Here is a 21,371-nt window from a genome sequence, read left to right as displayed (position 1 = left end):
GGCTGGGCCCGTGAGCCATGGCCGCTGAGCCTGCGCGTCCGGAGCCTGTGCTCCGCAACGGGAGAGGCCACAGCAGTGAGAGGCCCGCGTACCGCAAAAACAAACAAACAAACAAAAAAATAAGCCTTTTAGAGTATGCTCTGATATGTACGCCTTCTTGTTGGTGGTTTCTTTTTGCCAGTTGTTGGTGGCATTTCAGTATAGGACTGTCTTAATGTTGCCAGGTGGATTTTAAGCTTCAAGAAGCTTCAGGAAGAGGCCAGGTTTTCCTACTGCAGGGCCCCCAGGAGTCCCAGTGCAACACTGCAGGAGGCAGAGTGACTTTCTTAAGTTGAGCCACAGTGGAGGCTGCAGCAGGTGGGGAGGCCCTCCGCCTCAGGCTCACAGAGCACGTGGTCCTCACAGAAGCTGAATGTGGAGGGCCTTCTCTCCAGCTGTTTAGGAAGGGAAACAGATTCAGAGACCTTAAGTACTTTGACCAAAAGCAGCAGCCAAGATGCAGTGATGTGAGTGCTGACGACTCCAGGTGACTAAGTGCTGTACCCCATGCCGTACCCCCTGCCCAGCCTCCAGGCTCTCCAGACTCAACGCCCTCTCTACCTTTGTGAAGACGCCCATGTGGTCCAGGCATAACCTGATCCAGCAACTTAATTAGCAAATGATTTAACCAACTGCCCTTTTAAAATCAGAGATGCTAAAAATCTTATGTATCCTCAGAAAGAAGGAATGTGTGTATGTGTGTGTGTGTGTGTGTGTGTGTGTGTGTGTGTTGGTGTATGTTTTAAAATTTAAGTGTCAGAAATTTTCAAATTAAATTAATGAAAATATTGTGTTGGTTTATGTTTTAAATTTATAAAACACTTATCTTCAAAGAAAGGTGGAGCACTTTTTGTCTCATATTTCTAATATTGCTGAATTATGGGACTCAGCAGTAGTTATGAAATAGTAATTTCTTTTTTTCCCCTTATGTTGTGTGTGTTAAGATTTGTAAATAAGTTTTTCTTATTTCTAGGTACAGATTTATGAATTAGAGGAACATAAGATTGAAACATGGAGGGGTAAGCACTGTTGAGTGTTAAAAACCTTTTAATATGAGGAAAAAAATGTTCTGCATATGTATAAAATGTTTTAATTTCACAGGTCCTCTTCTCTCTGCTTAATAATTGACTACATTAAGACATTTATTTCTATATTAATTTTGATAGTATGCCATACTACTATAAATATTACCCATTCTGTTTAGTACACATGTATAGAGAACCTATAACAAGTCTTTAGATTAAGGCTGGGATATAGATGGGATATAGTAACTAGTGCCCGAGTCTCTGGCCCCCAGTGGAGCCACCATTCACCACTAAGTATTACCTTCCAAATCTTTGCCTTTGTATAGAAAATGCACCAAAGGAATGCCTGAAATTAACAAAAGCAAGGATCTGTTCCTATTTAAATTCAATCATTTCTTTACATTATTATTATTTCTTTACAAATTATGGAGACAAGTAGAACAAGTGAAACTAAAACTAGATGATTTGGATAAAATCACATGAAAATAACTTCAAGATTGCTTTCTTTTGTTTGCAGTATTGAAATTCACCCTTTATAATCACAATACCCTTTTCTGAAATGGAGCCATTTTTTAAATTGTAATTTCATGATTGTGAAATTGTTCTGTCTTAATGAGACCCGTCCTGCTGGGTTTTTACAGAGGGGGCAAAGGACCAATCAGTAAGAATCTCCTATCTAGGAGCCTGTGATGGGGATCCTTGAGGAAGAAGCCTTTGTAGGGTGTTCAGGGAGAAGCCTACATTAGAAATTGAGGGGCCAACTCAAGGAATTTTTTAAATTTAAAACTGAGATTTAGCTTTGTACTTCCGTTATCTGCTTAGTATGATAAGCACCCCTTGTGACTGGCTGCGAGATCTGAACATCCGTTAGAATGCTCTAAAGAGAGCTGGGCCTCTTTTAATCCTATATGATTTAGAAGTTTCATTGAACGATATATTTGATTTATGATAGCTTTATCAAGTCAAACCAAACAAAGTAAGTCAACATGGGATCCACATTTTAGCACTGCCTATTATGCAGTGAATATATATATTTTAACACCAAGACAGATACTTTTTAATAAATTCCATTGTATAATGTTAGACCAAGGTTTAAGTATATTTACGTTTTGATGTTACATGGTATTTGGTGGTAATAATAATAATAATAATAATAATAATGTCGAGATTTTCTTGAATGCCTTCTGTGCAGAAACCTCAGTAAAGCAAATTACAGTTTATCTTTACAAAGATAATGTCTACCTACTAGAAAGATCCCCAGATACAGTAGATCAAGCTTTGGTGTGGACAGTTTATCTTTACAAAGATAATGTCTACCTGCTAGAAAGATCCCCAGATACAGTAGATCAAGCTTTGGTGTGGAAAATAAAACTTAATATTTAAAGAACAAAGTTTGTTATAACTTTTATCTTTTAACTTGTGAAAATTAATTTTAAAGGATTTCAAAAAGTCTTCATTTGTTGAGGGTGATAGTGACTTGGTAACATTCTAGTGACCTCTGCTGGTATTGCTCTTTTATCAGATTTCTTGACTTTTCTTCTGATTTTTACAACATCTATTGTAATACTGTTTTTAAATACTTAACTTTTCCACAAAGGCAACATCCTGAAACAGTTTGGAAGTTGTTTAATAATAGCCATAACTATAAGTAACACAATAGTTTTCAGTAAATTAATTCGATTTGGGTTTTTAATCCTTCTAATTATTACCTGTAAATTGAAGGGTATTTTAACTTATGTAATAATTACAAACAGTAAATATGTTACTAATTACATATTTTCTTTCTATAAATACAGAGCTTTATTTACAAGAAACATTTAAGCCTTTAGTGAATATATCTCCAGATGCAAGGTAAACTTGTAAAGTTTTTCTCCTTTGAAAACATTCCATTCATTCAGATTCATCTGTTTTGTTACCATGGGTGATAGATTTTTTTTTTTTAATCTAGATAGGGGCCAGCCTCCTTAATATTAAATTCAGTAAACTTAGAGACCATAGAAATCACAGCCATTGTTGGTCCAAAGGACTGATAATGAACTAGGAAGATGGTCATACTGAGCAGTTTGAAAATCCAGATCACCTGCAGCAGAAACCCACTAGGGAGCTCATTAAAGCTGCAGATTTCTAGGCTCTTCTCCCAGTCAGTCTTTGGAGGGTTTTCGTGCCCCGGAATGTGCATTAAAACAACTCCCCCAGGGGTCCCAACATGCACTGAAGTTGAAAAATCAGTCTCCTTAGGCGCTGGTCCAGAGGTGGTCAGAGCATAGAGCTGCCCACAAGTGTTGACCCAAGCCTTCTGGGATGGCTCGGATACATTTTCAGAAATAAAAGCATTCTTAAAACTAGTGCACTAGTGAGAAAAAGTGGAATATTGATTTTTATTATTTTATTTCCAAGTCCTAAAAAACAGCTACACCCAGCACACCTCCTTGTCGGCAGTCACAGGAGAGGCTGGAGCAGCCACCAGTGGGCTGGCTGAGCACGGAAGTGGCCAGTGGGCTGTGTGAAGTCAGAGCGGCCAGTGCAGGGGGCCCCGGCCACAGCGCCCTCTGTTGCCAGGGTCGTCCATTAGCTTCCCGAGGGGTTAGCTTCTGTCATTTCTCAAATAAAAGCATCAAACCTGCTATTAAAAAACTGCTCTCCTAGAGATTTTTGTAGTTCACACTTGGATTTGAGGCTTATTAACAGATTATGGAAAATCGAAAATTTTGCTGAGATCTCCAGTTTAAAACTTTTCTAGAACGCTGTTTTAGGTCAGTCAACCCTTTAATATTGTAATTTAAAGACACAAAGTACGTTTAAAGCAGGGATATTCCAAAGTTTTCTAATTCTTCTTTAAAGCCTCCTAACAACTGTAATGGCTTTTCCCGCAGCCTCTTCGATGCTGTACACTCGTTGATCAAAAATAAAATCCACAGATTGCCAGTTATTGACCCTATCAGTGGGAATGCACTTTATATACTTACCCACAAAAGAATCCTCAAGTTCCTCCAGCTTTTTGTAAGTAGTTTTTAGTGTTTCTAAAGACATAGCTGCATCTACTTTAATTTACTTCAAGTAAATTGGCTCCTGTTACCCTCATAGAAGAAATCATTAGTTTTGAGGTCTCCATTTCTAAACTTCAGTTTCTCAACTCACTACTATTTGAATTGTACATTCTCAAAGTTGATTCCAGTTAAAAAGTAATCACCTTTCAGTGCAAGTAAAAACACTTGGAATTCTCTATTTAAGTGAGAATATTTTATCACCTAAAATGAGGAGAAGCAAAGCAGTTCACGAGTCAGTCTGATTAAGGAACTGCTTACCCAAGATAGCTTGAGCCAGACTGCCTTATGTGATGCTTTACTGGTGTCATGGTTGAGGACATGCTCAGAAGTCCTGGCCCCAGGATGGTCTTATTATTTACTGCAGCAGTGATAGAAAAGCCCAAAGCAAATAAAATTTTGACAACAGAATACCATGTTGGTCCAAATTAGGGCTATATTGTCTGTAGGTTTTCTCAACTGCATCGGAAATGAGATGACTTCATAATCATCCAAAACTCAGAACCTCTTTGGTCGGCAGTATTAAAAAGAGGCTCAGAAGGGCCAGAGTGTTCACAGGAGGGCTTCAATTTTTTCCTTTTAATCACATGCACTGAAGTTGAGGTTATAAGTAATTGGTCCACTAGGACCAGTAAGAGGCCTCATTCATGGTTCAGAAGAGATCATATTAAGAATCATTTTTTAAAAGAATTTAGTAGACATTAAAAATCTACATCAAGTTGGCTTTCCTGTCTTCTCCACAGCTTCAAATAAGGAAATAAAGCAGTATTCTAGTGTGGCGTGAAGGAGCCCAGGCTGCTCCGACAGCAGCGCAGAGGGTTTAAGTGATTGGGAGAAATGCCTTGTCCATCAAACCAGCCCTATATTTTAATAGTCTGTGTAAGTGTAACACTCATCATGTTCAAATAAACACTAAGAAAAAATGTAGGAAGGAGAAGAGTGATTTACAAAAAAGCATGAAGTTTGGTAAAGAGGCAGTCTAGGGAAGAAGAATTAAGGAGGCGGGGACATTGTTGGTCAGACTTCCTGTCTGCCGTGGGCTGAACGCATGCAGTTGCCTTGGCACTGAGCTTTAACAGGACCCAGGGCGGGGCTGTACCAGGCTCTTAGCCCATGTACCCCTTAGAGTCGCCATTTTAAGACAGTACTAATCATGAGAGGAGCTAAACACTGTTAAGCATTACGCTGTGTCAGGCACTTCACATGATAAATCTAGTCCTAGCCACCACCCTCAGGTAGGTATTTTTATTCATCTGATTTGGAAGCGATATCATTCAGCAAGGTTGCGTAGCTTTGTCACGGTTGCAGTGGTGGTGGTGGAGCAACCCTCCCTCCAACAGCTCCGTCCGTCCGTGTCCAGAGGCGGCTGGGATCCTCGGGCTCAGGGCACCTGGCTCACAGGGCCGACGGCGCCCAGAGGCCCAGCGCATTTCCGTGGCCGCGCTGCCGACGAGGAGGCACAGCCCGAGACAGGCCTTTGGCATCTTCTCCTCTACAACAAGTAGAGGAGGTGGCCTCTGCCAGTACTGCCTTATATTTGGGCCAATATGGTAATTAGAATCATGCTGTTAGAATATTCAGCTAGGGATTTTCAGATAAAAATGAAGAATTTTAAATAAACTCCAGAACCTGATTTTTACTGCCTTGAGATCATGTTCCGAGAAAAAGTAGCGTTGCCCTTAGAGACATCTGACAGTCAGCCTAAGTGTGCAGATGGAACAGGGGTTTATCCTGCATCGAGATGGGCTAGATGACCTAATAGGTCTTTCTTTTTTTCTCTCTAAATTTCTAGGATTCTCATGATTTGAATATTGATGAACTCTTTGACTTGAACATTTTGTTTCTTCTAATTGTTCATCTTTTCCTGATAATTATAAGGTACACCAGGAGGATGGAATCAACTGTACCCTTTATAAAAGGTGGATTTTTGAAACCATAGACCTTATTTTGTTTTAGTCAAACATGATCCTAGACTTCTCTCTTCTGACTTCTCCCTCCTCCTTTAAAACAGCCCGTGAAAAGAAAAGTTAACTTTTAAATATTCTTCTAATTCTGTTCAGTTGGCTTGTTCTTGGTTCCTAGTAGACAAAAATTGGAGTCCTCCAATGGAGAATTCAGGATGTAGAGGTGGGATGGTGTGGGAACTAGCTTAGCAGCTCAGACAGCCACCATCAAACGCTTTGGGTTTGGAAATGTGTGGGTTCTTAATAAACATTACTTAATGATGACAGCAGGACAATTAATTTAACATGAATAATTTAAGAAGATTCTTGGTGGCTGATGGGTCTTAATTTCCAAATAGACCCGTTGTTCCCTTCTGTCCGGTTTTCCAGTGGGTGAAGAGAAGGAGAAAATGTTATAGTGTTAGTGCTTTGCAGTATTTTTACTAAGTAGCTAAATATAAGCATAAACATATAAGCTGGTTTGAACAAAAGACACAGTTCTTGTATGTAACATTTTCATGTTAATTCAGATATCCGGGTGGATTGTTAGAAAAGACTAATTTGTTGCACATAGTTTTTCATCGAATGTGGACATGTGAACACTGAAAAGGTCTGCTCTGGCTCTAGAGCATCTGTGCCCGTCTTCCTGTCTAGATGTCTGATATGCCAAAGCCTGCTTTCATGAAGCAGAACCTGGGTGCACTCGGAATCGGGACCTACCACAACATCGCCTTCATACACCCAGACACTCCCATCATTAAAGCCTTGAACGTCTTCGTGGAAAGACGAGTGTCAGCCTTGCCTGTTGTGGACGAGTCAGGTCTGTGTGCTGGGCCATACCAGTTGAACAGAAACAACTGTTTATCTCCTTAGGGTAAAACTATTGTTAAATGACCTGGCGTATCAGATAAGTGGGGAAATGAAAACTTAGACCAAGGAGTACTCAAGAGAATAAGAATTTTATACTGGCTTATTTTCACATTTTCCATTAAGATATGATTTCATGTCCCTTTTAAAATAGTCAAGTTTATTTTGTTTAGTAATATTTAATTCTTAGTAAATACCTAGTTAAGATTGATATTAAATGCTGTTTTTTGTTTCTAAGACATTATTCTAACATACATTTTTATTTTTAGGAAAAGTTGTAGATATTTATTCCAAATTTGATGTAATTGTAAGTATTTTTAATTTTGTTAAACCTGTCATCTAGAATGCATTAAAGCATATTCATTAGTCTGTTTTTTGTGACTTTTCCTATTTTAATAATTCCTAGCTTCTTTGAGGATGAGGACCTTATCAGAGAATTCCATAGACTCCCCAACAGTAACTGTACTTTTAATATTCATTGGTTTAGCAGTGAATAACATATTAGTAGCATTTTATTTTTTTTAACTTTTTATTTTATATTGGAATATAGCCGATTAACAATGTTGTGACAGCTTCAGATGCACAGCAAAGTGACTCGGCTATACATATACATGTATCCATTCTCCCCCAGACTCCCCTCCCGTCCAGGCTGCCACATAACATTGAGCAGAGTTCCCTCTGCTATACAGTAGGTCCTTGTTGGTTATCCTTTTCAAATATAACAGTGTGTACATGTCAATCCCAAAATCCTTAACTATCCCTTCCCTCCACCTTCCCCCCCACCCCGTAACCATAAGTTCATTCTCTAAGTCTGTGAGTCCGTTTCTGTTTTGAAAATACATTCATTTGTATCATTTCTTTATAGATTCCCCATATAAGCGATATCATTCGATATTTCTCTTTCTCTGACTTACTTCACTCAGCATGACAATCTCTAGGTCCATCCAATGGCATTATTTCATTCTTTTTTATGGCTGAGAAATATTCCATTGTACATACGTACCACATCTTCTTTATCCATTCCTCTGTCGATGGACATTTAGGTTGCTTCCATGTCTTGGCTATTGTAAACAGTGCTGCAATGAACATTGGGGTGCATGTATCCTTTTGGACCATGTTTTTCTCCGGATATATGCCCAGGAGTGGGATTGCAGGGTTGTATGGTAGCTCTATTTTTAGTTTTTTAAGGACCCTCCGTACTGTTCTCCATAGTGGCTGCACCAATTTACATTCCCACCAACAGTGTAGGAGGATTCCCTTCTCTCCACACCCTCTCCAGCATTTACTGTTTGTGGATTTTTTTTTTTTTTTTTTTTTTTTTTTTGGCGGTACGTGGGCCTCTCACTGTTGTGGCCTCTCCCGTTGCGGAGCACAGGCTCCGGATGCGCAGACTCAGCGGCCATGGATCACGGGCCTAACCGCTCCGCGGTATGTGGGATCTTCCCAGACCAGGGCTCAAACCCGTGTCCCCTGCATCGGCAGGCGGACTCTCAACCACTAGCGCCACCAGGGAAGCCCGTTTGTGGATTTTTTGATGATGGCCATTCTGACTGGTGTGAGATGATACCTCATTGTAGTTTTGATTTGCATTTCTCTAATCATTAGCGGTGTTGACCATCTTTTCATGTGCCTCTTTGCCATCTGTATGTCTTCCTTGGAAATATGTCTATTTGGGTCTTATGCCTTTTTTTTTTTTTGCGGTACGTGGGCCTCTCACTGTTGTGGCCTCTCCCGTTGCGGAGCACAGGCTCTGGACGCGCAGGCTCAGCAGCCATGGCTCACGGGCCCAGCCGCTCCGTGGCATGTGGGATCTTCCCGGACCGGGGCATGAACCCGTGTCCCCTGCATCGGCAGGTGAACTCTCAACCACTGTGTCACCAGGGAAGCCCCTTATGCCCATTTTTTGATTGGGTTGTTTGTTTGGATATTAAGCCACATGAGCTGTTTGGAAATTTTGGAGACTAATCCCTTGTCGGTCCCATCATTTGAAAATATTTTCTTCCAATCTGTGGGTTGTCTTTTCGTTTTATGGTTTCCTTTGCTGTGCAAAAGCTTTTGAGTTTAATTAGGTCCCATTTGTTTATTTTTGTTGTTATTTCCATTATTCTGGGAGACGGATGGGAAAAGATATTGCTGCAATTTATGTCAGAAAGTGTTCTGCCTATGTTTTCCTCTAAGAGTTTTATAGTGTCTGGTCTCACATTTAGGTTTTTAATCCATTTTGAGCTTGTTTTTGTGTATGGTGTTAAAGAATGATCTAATTCCATTTTTTTACATGTAGCTGTCCAGTTTTCCCAGTACCATTTGTTGAAGAGACTGCCTTTCCACCACTGTATAGTCTTGCCTCCTTTGTCATAGGTTAATTAACCACAGGTGCGTGGGTTCATTTCTGGGCTTTCTGTCCTGTTCCATTGATCTACAGTTCTGTTTTTGTGCCACTGCCATACTGTTTTGATGACTACAGCTTTGTAGTATAGTCTGAAGTCAGGGGGCCTGATTTCTCCAGCTCCATTTTTCCTTCTCAAGATTGCTTTGGCTATTTGGGGTCTTTTGTGTCTCCATACAAATTTTAAGTTTTTTTGTTCCAGTTCTGTGAAAAATTCCATTGGTAATTTGATAGGGATTGTACTGAATCTGTAGACTGCCTTGGGTAGTATAGTCATTTTGACAATATTTATTCCATTCCAAGAACATGGTATATCTTTCCATCTGTTTGTGTCTTCTTCAGTTTCTTTCATTAACATCTTATAGTTTTTGGAGTACAGGTCTTTTGTCTCCTTAGGTAGGTTTATTCCTAGGTATTTTATTCTTTTTGATGCAGTGGTAAATGGGATTGTTTCTTGAATTTCTCTTTCTCATCTTTCATTGTTAGTGTATAGAAATGCAGCAGATGTCTGTGTATTAATTTTGTAGCCTGCAACTTTACCAAATTCATTGATGAGCTCTATAGTTTTCTGGTAGCATCTTTAGAATTTTCTGTGTATACTATCATGTCATCTGCAAACAGTGACAGTTTCTTTTCCAATTTGGATTCCTTTTATTTCTTCTTCTTCTCTGCCATAGCTAAGACTTCCAAAACTGTGTTGAATAAAAGTGGTGAGAGTGGGCATCCTTGTCTTGTTCCTGATCTTAGAGGAAATGCTTTCACCTTTTCACTGTTGAGTATGCTGCTAGCTGTAGGTTTGTCATATATGGCCTTTACTATGTTGAGGTAGGTTCCCTCTATGCCCACTTTCTAGAGAGTTTTTATCATAAATAGGTGTTAAATTTTGTCAAAAGCTTTTTCTGCATCTATTGAGATGATCATAGGTTTTTATTCTTCAATTTGTTGATATGGTGTATCACACTGACTGATTTGCGGATACTGAGAAATCCTTCATCATGGTGTATGATTCTTTTAATGTATTGTTGGATTCAAATTGCTAGTATTTTGTTGAGGATTTTTGCTTCTATGTTCATCAGTGATATTGGCTGGTAATTTTCTTTTTTAGTGGTATCTTTGTCTGGTTTTGGTATTAGGGTGATGGTGGCCTCATAGAATGAGTTTGGGAGTTTTCCTTCCTCTGCAATTTTTTGGAACAGTTTCTGAAGTATAGGTGTTAGCTGTTTTCTAAATGTTTGATAGAATTCACCTGTGAAGCCATCAGGTCCTGGACTTTTGTTTGTGGTTTTTTAATTACAGTTTCAATTTCAGTACTTGTGATTGGTCCGTTCATATTTTCTGACTCTTCCTGGTTTAGTCCTGGGAGACTGTACCTTTCCATATTAGTAGCATTTTATAATTCTTTGTGTTTTCAGTACATGAGTCACTTACCTGTTACTACAGCATGTGTATATGTTAAATAGTCATGTTTCTATACCAGAGACATTGATTCATTCTGCCAGCAGGCATGTGCTTAGTGCACACATGGATCCCTGGTCATCCGTATCCCACTACTTGCTAATTGGGAACAACTGTTCTAAAGAGGACAGCAAATGTATTTAATAGCATTATGTAAAGTTCTGTTTTTTATTCCCTGGTTTAAATTTACTAGATTGATTTTGGTCCTACATCCTTCCACTCGATAGTTTTCCCCCATTCATTTAAAATTCATTTCCTTAGAGTTTTACATTATTTCTAAGAAAGGGAACTGAAACTTTGATAGCCCCAAACCTGCATACCGTTTTTTTGCCTTAATATTGACCACAGCATCAAGTATTCTTTTGTAGCTGTCTCAGACCCTTTTGTTTCATCTGATTCTGTTTAACTTAAAAGACACCCAAAAAATAGGCTTATTGGAATTTCGTTGGGTGGGACCCTGTAAGGTTAATCAGAACCTTGAGAAGCCATTCAGATCTACAGGGCTTCCTCCGAGATCACCCCCGCAAAGCCTTTCTAGCAAAAGCCTTTCTAGCAAAAGCCTCGTTCCCTAGCCCTGGGGACTTATCACCCTTTGCAGGTGTTAGTCCACCTCTCAAAACACTATTCATTCAGGGAATGTAGGGTAAGAGTGGGGGGATAAATTAGGAGTTTAGGACTAACAGACACAAACTACTGTATATAAAATAAACAAGTCCCTACTGTATAGCACAGGGAACTATATTCAATATCTTATAATAACCTATAATGAAAAAAATATATATATATATATAAGTCACTTTGCTGTACACCAGCAACTAACACTACATTGTAAATCAACTATACTTCAATTTAAAAAAAAAAGAACCGTATAGGGTAAGAATAGGGGAATCTTCTGTAGGACATACAGTCAGAATTTAACTGTTTTAACGGTTGCTTCATAATAAAGGTACACCTTATAAGCTTTAAATGATTATTGATAAGGTGATGAAATAACAGTACTGATGGCATGTCATAAGCTGGTACAGTGGTACTAAGTTATGATAAACATTAATGTTTTTAAAGATCAGGCTGCTTTGAACTAACTTTGGTCATTAATGTGAATTGAAATGAAGGATATAACTCACTGTTACTTCATTATAGAACCTTGCTGCTGAAAAAACATACAACAACCTAGACATCACAGTGACCCAGGCCCTGCAGCACCGGTCACAGTATTTCGAAGGCGTAGTGAAGTGCAGTAAGCTGGAAGTACTGGAGACCATCGTGGACAGAATAGTGAGAGCCGAGGTGAAGTGGCTGCACCCGGGTCCCTCCCCACCTCCCCATCTGCCATGAGCACCTAACTAGGAAACAGTGCCCCAGGAATACTGAGTCACAGGACCAGCCCGTGAGGCAGCCTTCCAGTCCAGTCCCGTGACACAGTCTCCCTGCTCCAGAACCTAGCACGTTTCTTGGCATATAGTAGGTCATCTGTGAATGTTCACTGAATTGAATTTAATTTATAAGTCCTGACATCATAGCTGAATCAAATAAACATACTTTCATGGTTTTAAAACATACTTGAGAAAACAGAAGTCCCAAGAGCTTTAGGTTTCATTAGGTTTCATTAAATTCATTGATGAATTTAAAGCTAAAAATGTATAATTATATGGTTTTAACAACAAGTAAGTCAATAAAATGTATTCTGATTTTTTTTTTAAGTTAAATGGTCTGTTCATCTCCTGACCGTGAGCACTTATGTCCCCCTGTATGTTACTGCCTATAAGATTTTTTAGTATACTTTGCATAACACTCTGAATAAAAGATAAGCAAGATCATTTTATAGTGTATCTAATTCAGTATACCCATTCCCAAAATAATTTCTTTCCTTTCTTGTTAGGGGTAGGAATGTTACCCTCTTCATCACTCCTTAGGACTGAAGGATGCAACTGTGTTCCTTCTAACCCCTAATTAGGCAAAATCAATTCATAATAAGTCTGCTTTGATTTTTATTTAAAAGCAAGAATACAGTCCCTGAGGAAAAGTACCTGGTTATTTTTAGGCTAATTGCAGGCGACCTTAGCCTGCTTTCTGAAAGTTACCTGTGAAGTGGTGTGTTAGATCAGAGCACAGAGCCCGTCTTCGGGAGCCAACATTGCCCAAGTCCACCTGCCCTGCTCCTGTCACGTGTGTTGGAGAATCCCACCCTGCTCCGTCCTCAGCAGAGCTGACTCCCCAAGCTTCAGTTGCCATGGCTTTTACCCTGTTTCACTAGTCTCAACACGAAGTCTTTTTCTACTTGAATTTAACATCCATTACTAGTTTTCCAGAGGGTTCTAATTGACTTAGGAATACATCTAAACTTTTTATTGTTCTTTTGTATATGCCTTTTGAAGATCATAAGCAGAAATAGGTAAGACATTCCTCCCTAATTTTAAGGACAATGGACCACATCCATCTGATGGAATCCTTTATAACAATTAAAAATCATGTTAAAGGAGAATACTGTTGATATGGAAAAACAATATATTGCTAAGAGAAAGGCCAGTTACTATATATAATGTGATGCTTCATGTTAAGATATGTGCACGTGCATAGAAAAGAGACTAGAAAGACTCGCAGCACAGTATTAACACGGCTGTTTCTGTGGAGAACGCCAACAGCCTTCGTGTTCCCAAGACCCCTGTTTGAGCACGTGCTACTGTCAGGTAGGAGAAGAAAGTGATTGGCTTGTCCTGGAAGTTCATCTGGTGAGCAGCGCAAACTTTAATGTGAAAATAGGTCATTGAGGGAAATACAGGTGTAATTAAAGTTTTCTCAAGTTACCCACCTTGACTTTTTTTGTCATTAATTTTTTTCACCATATGACTCCTTGTTGGGGTGGGGGGACAAAGACCAGTTTGTTTTTTTTTTGTGGTACGTGGGCCTCTCACTGTTGTGGCCTCTCCCGTCGCGGAGCACAGGCTTCGGATGCACAGGCTCAGCAGCCATGGCTCACAGGCCTAGCCGCTCCGCGGCATGTGGGATCCTCCCGGACCGGGGCACGAACCCGTGTCCCCTGCATTGGCAGGCGGACTCTCAACCACTGTGCCACCAGGGAAGCCCCAAAGACCAGTTTTTAGCTTCAACATACATATATATATATGGGTGTGTGTATATATATATATATATATATATATATATATATATATATATACACACACACACACACACACATACATATACATATATATACACACATATTTCATATATATAGTATATTTTTGGCTGCACTGAGCAGCTTGTGGGATCTTAGTTCCCCAACCAGGGACTGAACCCAGGCCCTCAGCAGTGAAAGCACAGAATCCTAACCACTGGACTGCCAGGGAATTCCCAGCTTCAACATATTTTGTTAGGAGCAGGGCATACAGTATCAGCGATGATTTGGTTTATTTATATGACAAATATCACACTAGCTCTTAGAAAAGAAACATTCATAAGTTTAGACTCAGCAACAGATGATAATATTTTTGGTGGTCATTTCTGTCTGGCAGAACTAATTCTAAGTGAAATGGTTTCCCCTTGACCTTTAGTAGTTCAAAAGATAGTTATTTATCATTATTAAATGTGAACAACAAAATGTGTCTAGTATAGAATATATACCATTCTCTGGCCCTAGATGTAAGTCATCTTACGATTAAAGTTAATAGATAATTGTGTTATATCACAGGGTTATTGAAGAACGTAACTTTTTCTAGAGAAGATTTTAAAAGAAATTTATGTTGATTAGCATGAGAAAGATGACAAAGTGATTTCTCTTTTGACCTAAAAGCAAGCTATGATGTCAAAAGCATCACCGGCACAGTATCATTAGAGACAAACTATAAAAGTGATTTCCCCGCTCCTCCCATCTCCCTCCTGTGCCACCCATTCTGTACCAGCGGGTTTTAACTGTTCATTGTGGAGAAGAGGGTCTCCAGGGTAACCGACGGGCATGTGGTTGCCTCAAGCCTAAATTCTAAAGCTTTTAAATCAGAGAAGCGTGATGCTCTCTGCCTCCTTTCCTGTTTTAAGACACTTTGTTACAGTAATTAATACCTCAGAACATTGTCCACTCACTTATAAAAGACTTTCAAGTAGAAAACAAGATGTGAATGTAATTTATTTCACTTTATTATAGTTGATCATCCTCTGTTATTCTTAATATATGAACTTCATAGAGAAAAGAGAAAATATAATCTAAGAGCAGTGACCTTTTATTTAGTTTCACTGCTTATTTGGACTTCTCTCCCAGGTAAAAACAGTTATCTGGTAGTTAACAGAAACCGAGATACAACTTTTAAAATTTAAAAACCGTTTAACTAAGAGATTAGAGCCACATGAAGCAGCTACTGTGATACTTCATGTTTTGAATTGTATCTTTCATATATTAATATTTTGAAAATAGAAAACTCAGCAGGACTTATCTGGCTAATTTTTCTTAAAAGTAGTCAAGCAAATCAGCATTGCATTTTAACAGAGCCAAGACCACTGCATGGCTCTTTGCACTGTTACTTTCTCTCATTTGTGGGATCTGTTCATTGTATAGCACATGAAAGACTTTTTTTTCTAACGTCCATTTTAAACCTTTACTTATTTCAACTTTCACACGTGGCCTCCTTTCCTCTTGTTTGCAGGTCCATCGGCTGGTGGTAGTAAACGAAACAGACAGTATCGTGGGTATTATCTCCCTGTCGGATATTCTGCAAGCCCTGATACTCACCCCTGCAGGTATAAATGCCAGTGTCTGACCTTTACTGTAAGTGCACAGGGAGCTGAGGTGGGGCCGGGGCGGGGATGCGGGGCAGCAAGCCCTCCCTCGCCCACCTGCCAGCCGCACCTTTCTGTGCAGTACTTTGTAAACCATTTTCATTTTCTTTGTGGTTTTGAAGTTCTCCTATTCTACTTGAGAGAAAAGTTTATAGAAAGTATTCTGACTTAAGAGCATCCTGTCGACACCCAGAAGTGCTTAAGTAATCGAGGATTCATTGCCATGATCGTCATAACCTTGCCCATTAAAAAGTGAAGATCTCCTCAGTTTTGCTTTATGTTTAGGACTACTAACTGGAAATCAGAAGGGAAATTCTTTGGGATCTAAGTATTGAAACCATCTACCCTTCAAAAAAAAAAAAAAAGCTTACTAGTAGTGAGTATATAAAAGTTTGACCTACGCAAACTTTTTTCCATTAATAGTGTATGGAAATTATGTTAACTGTCAAACATTGGTGACTAAACTCATTTTCTGCCAGATTAACTCTAAGCCTCCCTTTGGTGTTTCTCCTGTGTCACACAGTTCAATCGTTTAATGGCTGAAGGGGTCCTAAAAGCACCAGCCCTCCACTTCCCCTCCCCACCCACAGGAAGTACAGACAACCCAGCCTCAGGCCTCACAGATCAAGGCCAAGACAGGAGACTAAACCATGTGCCCTTTGAACTCTTAGAAGTTAAACATTAAAATGTGCCGTTACTAGGGTATTGATGTTTCTTTAGTTCAGAAATCAATCAAACTGGCTAAGACTAGTTTTTACAGTTGGCCTATAGCCTGAAGATACCCACCCGAAAGGAATCCCCATCACCAGAGAGAAACAGATGGCACTGATTAAGTGAGAACGGCAGGGGTGTGATTCTGAGGGGGCGGTGACTCCCAGCAGGCTGTAGAGCAGCAGCAGCAGCAGCACCTGGACATTGTTAGCAACGCACAGGTGGGGCCCAGCCCATGTCTGCTGAGTCAGAAACTCTAGAGACAGGGCTTGCTGCAGTCATTTTCAAATTTCAGATATGTGAGAACCTGAAACTCACAGTAACCTCTTCTTAATCATTACATTACATAAGTTTTAGTACAGCGTTCGATTTCAGCGTGTGTGCAGAGTGATGGCCCCCCAAGTCCAGCTGTCATCCACCACCATACAGCTGAGCCTCTCACCCACTGCACCCACCCCCACCCCCTTCCCTTCTGGTAACCACTGCTGTGTTCTCCATGTTCTTCTGTTGTCTTTGTTCATCAGTTTTGGCTTGGGTTTTTTAGATTCCACATATGAATGAAACCATGTGGTATTTATCTTTCTCTGTCTTGATTTATTTCACTTAGAAATAAGTGAAAGATCCATCCACGTTGTCAAAAATGGCAGGATTTTTTTTTTTATGGCTCATGATAATCTCTGTAGTCATGAAATGAGAAAAGGACTAAAAGATGTGAGACTGTTCATAGCATTACTTGTAATAACCTCAAACTGGAAATAACCCAAATATCTTTGAGCAGAAGAACGGACAGACTGCATTATGTTCATTAGTGGAATGCGTTGACGGCGCACACACACAGCTGTATCGGACGGTGGATGAACCCCACAGACGAAACAGAGCAAGGAAGCAGGACCAATGCAGAGAGCGTGATTCCATTTATATACAGTTGACCCTTGAACAACATGGGTCCACTTACACGTGAATTTTTTTCAATAGTAGATACTGCAGTGCTACACAGTTCATGGTTGGTTGAATCCAGACACCGAACTGCGGATATGGAGGGGAATCATGGATACAAAGGATAAGTTGTGTGTAGCGCCCCAGTGTTGTTCAAGGGTCAGCTGTGCAGCTCCTCTGTGCATGTTAGGAAAAGGACTCATCTCCAGGCAGGCTCATCCCCACAGGCATGTAACCTGGCACCTTCAGAAAAAGACACCCCTATTCTAGTCGGCTGGCCCTGGGCCAAGGCACACAGCTTGCCGGGCTGAGTCAGGCCAAATGTCAACTCGCTTCTGTCCCCGTGGCCAAGATTCTTTGTGCATTACCAATTCAGAGTAAGCAATTCTTTATCCTCTCTATGCCTTGGTGTCACAAACCATAAGAATGAGAACGTTCGTCTGGATGAGTTTAAACTTCCATCCAAATTTGGTATTTCAAAAATTCTAAATTATTAATGCAAGTCAGCATTAATGAAAATGCAAGGAGGAAACCTGTTCCACAGCTGGATTTGCAATGTATGTTACCACAGAAATAAATATTGTAAAGACAGGGATAGTCGAATTAGAATTCTTTGTAGTACAGTGTGTGTAACGCTGTTCATTTAGGAAAATGCCCTGTATTCCTAATAACTGGATTACCGGTGAACATCGGGAGCGGTGCTGTCTTGGAAGAGAGGGAGCGCCTCCATCAGATCAGACGCTAGCATACTCAGGTGACCGTGTGGTGTAAGCATCAGACTAGAGGTCCAGCCTGGGCAGCCCAACCCCGCTGTCCCCTTGGAGCTGTGTGAGTGTGGGCCAGCTCGCTGCTCACCTGTGCAGCCTCCATCCCTCCCTTCAGCTATAGGATGAGCAGCCTGACACAGGCCTAGTGGCCCTCCAGAGATACTGTGATTGAAACCACAGCCGTGCGTGAACGCTGTGCACCGTCAGACCCCATACCCGGACAAGCACTGCTGACTGGATGTTTATGGAATAATCAGTAAGAGATGCTTTTTGAAAGAATCCACTATTATGTGAATAAAAGGTACCAGTGGTTATTCTTTTCACCAGATAATGGACACAATTCCCCATTAAGGATACTGATTTGATATAATAACATCTTCTCTTTTTTAAAAAGTTTTTAGCAGTAGTTCATTGTCCAACTTAATTCAGACTATCCAAACAAACCTAAGTATCCACATGTGCAACTAGTGAGTAAACAGCCTGATGGCAGTAGCTACAATTTTTTTAGCCCCTTATTTTTATAGAGTGTTGATCTCTTTCAAAGTCGAGTGTTTTCTAGTGTCTGATGAGAAAATACAGACTCTGTTGTAATGAAAAAAATGGCAGCTCCTCCCTCCCAACCCATTTCAAAATATCCTGGCAAGGTGAGAGTAGGTTTTTTGTTTTGTTTTGTTTTGTTTGTTTTTGTTTTTGTTTTTTTGCGGTATGCGGGCCTCTCACTGTTGTGGCCTCCCCCGTTGCGGAGCACAGGCTCCGGACGCGCAGGCTCCAGACGCGCAGGCTCAGCGGCCATGGCTCACGGGCCCAGCCGCTCCGCGGCATATGGGATCCTCCCAGACCGGGGCACGAACCCGTATCCCCTGCATCGGCAGGCGGACTCTCAACCACTTGCGCCACCAGGGAGGCCCGAGAGTAGGTTTTATGTGCAGTTACTGTAAGCATGTTTAATGCTTTTACATTTTTATATGTACAACAGAAATACTTTGCACCTTCGCTAAAACTTAAATACGTATTTCTTTTAAAAACTTTTAGCAACAGAACCCTCTTCTTTCCCAAATTAAACCTTGCATATTTAGAATTATGATATGCAGGGAATTCCCTGATGGTCCAGTGGTTAGGACTTCGCGCTTTCACTGCCGTGGCCCAAGTTCAATCTCTGGTCGGGGAACTAAGATCCCTCAAGCCTCGTGGCATGGCCAGAAGGAAAAAAAAAAAAAAAGAAGAGTGCTAGAATTAACGATATGCAAAATGGATTAAAAGCGTGCTGCAGTGATGGTAGGTGCGGGTGGGGAGCCTGGCGCTCACCTGCTCATTCCCCACGTCTCCTAAGGCTCTGCAGGTGCGGGTAGGTGCCACCAGGCAGAGAACCACCACTGCGCTCATATAGGACATGCACAGCTGCAACGTATTTTTATATTGCTTTGAAACTTTCGTTCCGCATCTCCTGATAGGTGCCAAGCAGAAGGAGACAGAAACCGAATGACAACCGTGAGTGGAGAAGCCCTTGCAGGAGAACTTGAACAAAGATGCTGGGTCACGCTTTGCCTCATGAACACTGACCGCGATAGAACAGAGTCCAATGGCTGAGAATGTGTATCAGGGTTTAGTGATGGGTGTTTATTCCAGTGATGTTGAAACTAAGCATAAAAAAGAAAGATTTTGTGTTTGAAGATGTGAGCTTGCATTAAAAGACTGTTTTCAGGCCATTGTCTGAAAGATTTCAAATGCTGTATGTCATTAAAGTGCACTGTGTCCTGAATTTCTATTATTTTTCATTTTAAAGAATTCACTGGTATCTAACAGGTAATATGACATAAGGCGAGTGTGTGGCATATTGAGATCTAGTGCCTTATGTCAGAACAGCGATATGTCATCACTACTGCCCATCGCAGCTGGAGCGCATCCTTGTGAACTGACACTGCTGGAGTGTGAACGTCTGAACCTTTACCAAATCAGTTTTCATTAGATTTGTTGAATAGCTGTAATTTGAATATAAATAATTACTTTATAAAACTTTAATGATGGTTTTATGTGTCAGTGTTCTGTTCTGAACTATAGTGTAAACAAGGCTGATTTACAACAGCTTTATTTATTTTTACTTTCATGCAATTTTTTACACATCTTTTGGTGGGTAAACTTCACCGTACCCATTAATAAACCATTGGTTGCTATTTTAAAAGGGCAAAATTCTCATTAAGTTTGATCTGGAAAGGATATGACTTCTCTAATAGCCACTGTTAGGTTTTAAAAGCTGAAGTTTCTAACAGCATTTGTGGGAACCTCTCTGTGGGGCTGCAAACAAAGTGCCGGGAAGATGTCTATTTTTTCTTGTGTTTTGACATGAAAATCATGACGTTTGTGTGATTGCTGATGCGATTGTTTTGTAAATTTTACTGTGGCATATACAGTATTGTCATATGGTTGAGGAGAAACACAATGTTTCCTAATGTAAGTGCTCTGAAAATGTTGACACTATATATATATGTGTGTGTGTGTGTGTGTATATATATATATATATATGAGTATAGTTTGGTTTTTTGTTTTGGGGGGTTTTTTTGCAGATTGAAAAATTAAAATAAATCTTACTATCTGCCATCTTGTTATAGAAGTTCTTTAAAATACTTTGTATTTCAGCACATTTCTTTTTTAAACATCTTTATTGGAGTATAATTGCTTTATAATGGTGTGTTAGTTTCTACTTTATAACAAAGTGAATCAGCTATACATATACATATATCCTCATTTCTCCTCCCTCTTGCATCTCCCTCCCACCCTCCCTAACCCACCCCTCTAGGTGGTCACAAAGCACTGAGCTGATCTCCCTGTCAGCACATATTAATTAAAATTCTACATGCAGTTTCCCACTTAGATATTTCTCCCCAAATAAAGGAGAACATGAATTCTCATATTCTTTTTTACATCAACAGAAAAAAACCTTAATGATTTGATTCATAACTTTCTCCATTATTAAACAGAACATATTTAATTAAAAATTGCCATGCAGATTTTCTTGTGCTAGGTGTCAATTTTTTCATCTCCTAGTAGGCCAAATATGAGAGAAGGAGATTTTTGTCTATGTTCTCCCCATAGAAATAGTAGTGGTTGTGACTTAGACTAATGGTAATACTTGGAGAACAATGAAATATCAGAAAGAGAAAGTTTTTAAAAACCCCTTTTAAAACTCTGTCCAAAAAAAAACAAACAAATAACCTAGGAATAAACCTGACCAAGGCGGTGAAAGACATATGCTGAGAACTATAAAACACTGATAAAGGAAATTGAAGATTATTCAAAGAAATGGAAATACATCCCATGCTCTTAGATTGGAAGAATATTATTAAAATGGCCTTACTACCCAAAGCAATCTACAGATTTAGTGCAATCTCTATCAAATTACCATGACATTGTTTTATAGAACTAGAATAATCCTA

At 39.9% G+C, this 21,371-nt stretch overlaps 1 protein-coding gene across 3 annotated transcripts in view; it reads left to right on the top strand.

The window, feature by feature from the left end:
- The window catches only part of PRKAG2 (protein kinase AMP-activated non-catalytic subunit gamma 2), a 288,987-nt gene extending 268,494 nt beyond the window's left edge, over nt 1-20,493 (top strand). For all 3 annotated transcript variants that reach the window (XM_060108919.1, XM_060108918.1, XM_060108916.1), the window contains 8 exons: nt 1,013-1,058; nt 2,861-2,915; nt 3,938-4,064; nt 6,706-6,871; nt 7,188-7,225; nt 11,900-12,046; nt 15,394-15,487; nt 19,392-20,493. In XM_060108919.1, coding sequence (XP_059964902.1) covers nt 1,013-1,058; nt 2,861-2,915; nt 3,938-4,064; nt 6,706-6,871; nt 7,188-7,225; nt 11,900-12,046; nt 15,394-15,487; nt 19,392-19,423 — 705 coding nt within the window. In that variant the 3' untranslated portion in view covers nt 19,424-20,493. The remainder of the gene's footprint in view (nt 1-1,012; nt 1,059-2,860; nt 2,916-3,937; nt 4,065-6,705; nt 6,872-7,187; nt 7,226-11,899; nt 12,047-15,393; nt 15,488-19,391) is intronic.
- Nucleotides 20,494-21,371: the final 878 nt, after the last annotated feature.

Source organism: Mesoplodon densirostris, chromosome 9 (assembly GCF_025265405.1).
Source record: "Mesoplodon densirostris isolate mMesDen1 chromosome 9, mMesDen1 primary haplotype, whole genome shotgun sequence".
In the NCBI taxonomy this organism is placed as follows: Eukaryota; Metazoa; Chordata; class Mammalia; order Artiodactyla; family Ziphiidae; genus Mesoplodon; species Mesoplodon densirostris.
The sequence above is the reverse complement of the archived record's forward strand: the minus strand, read 5'-3'. Positions and strand labels throughout refer to the sequence as shown.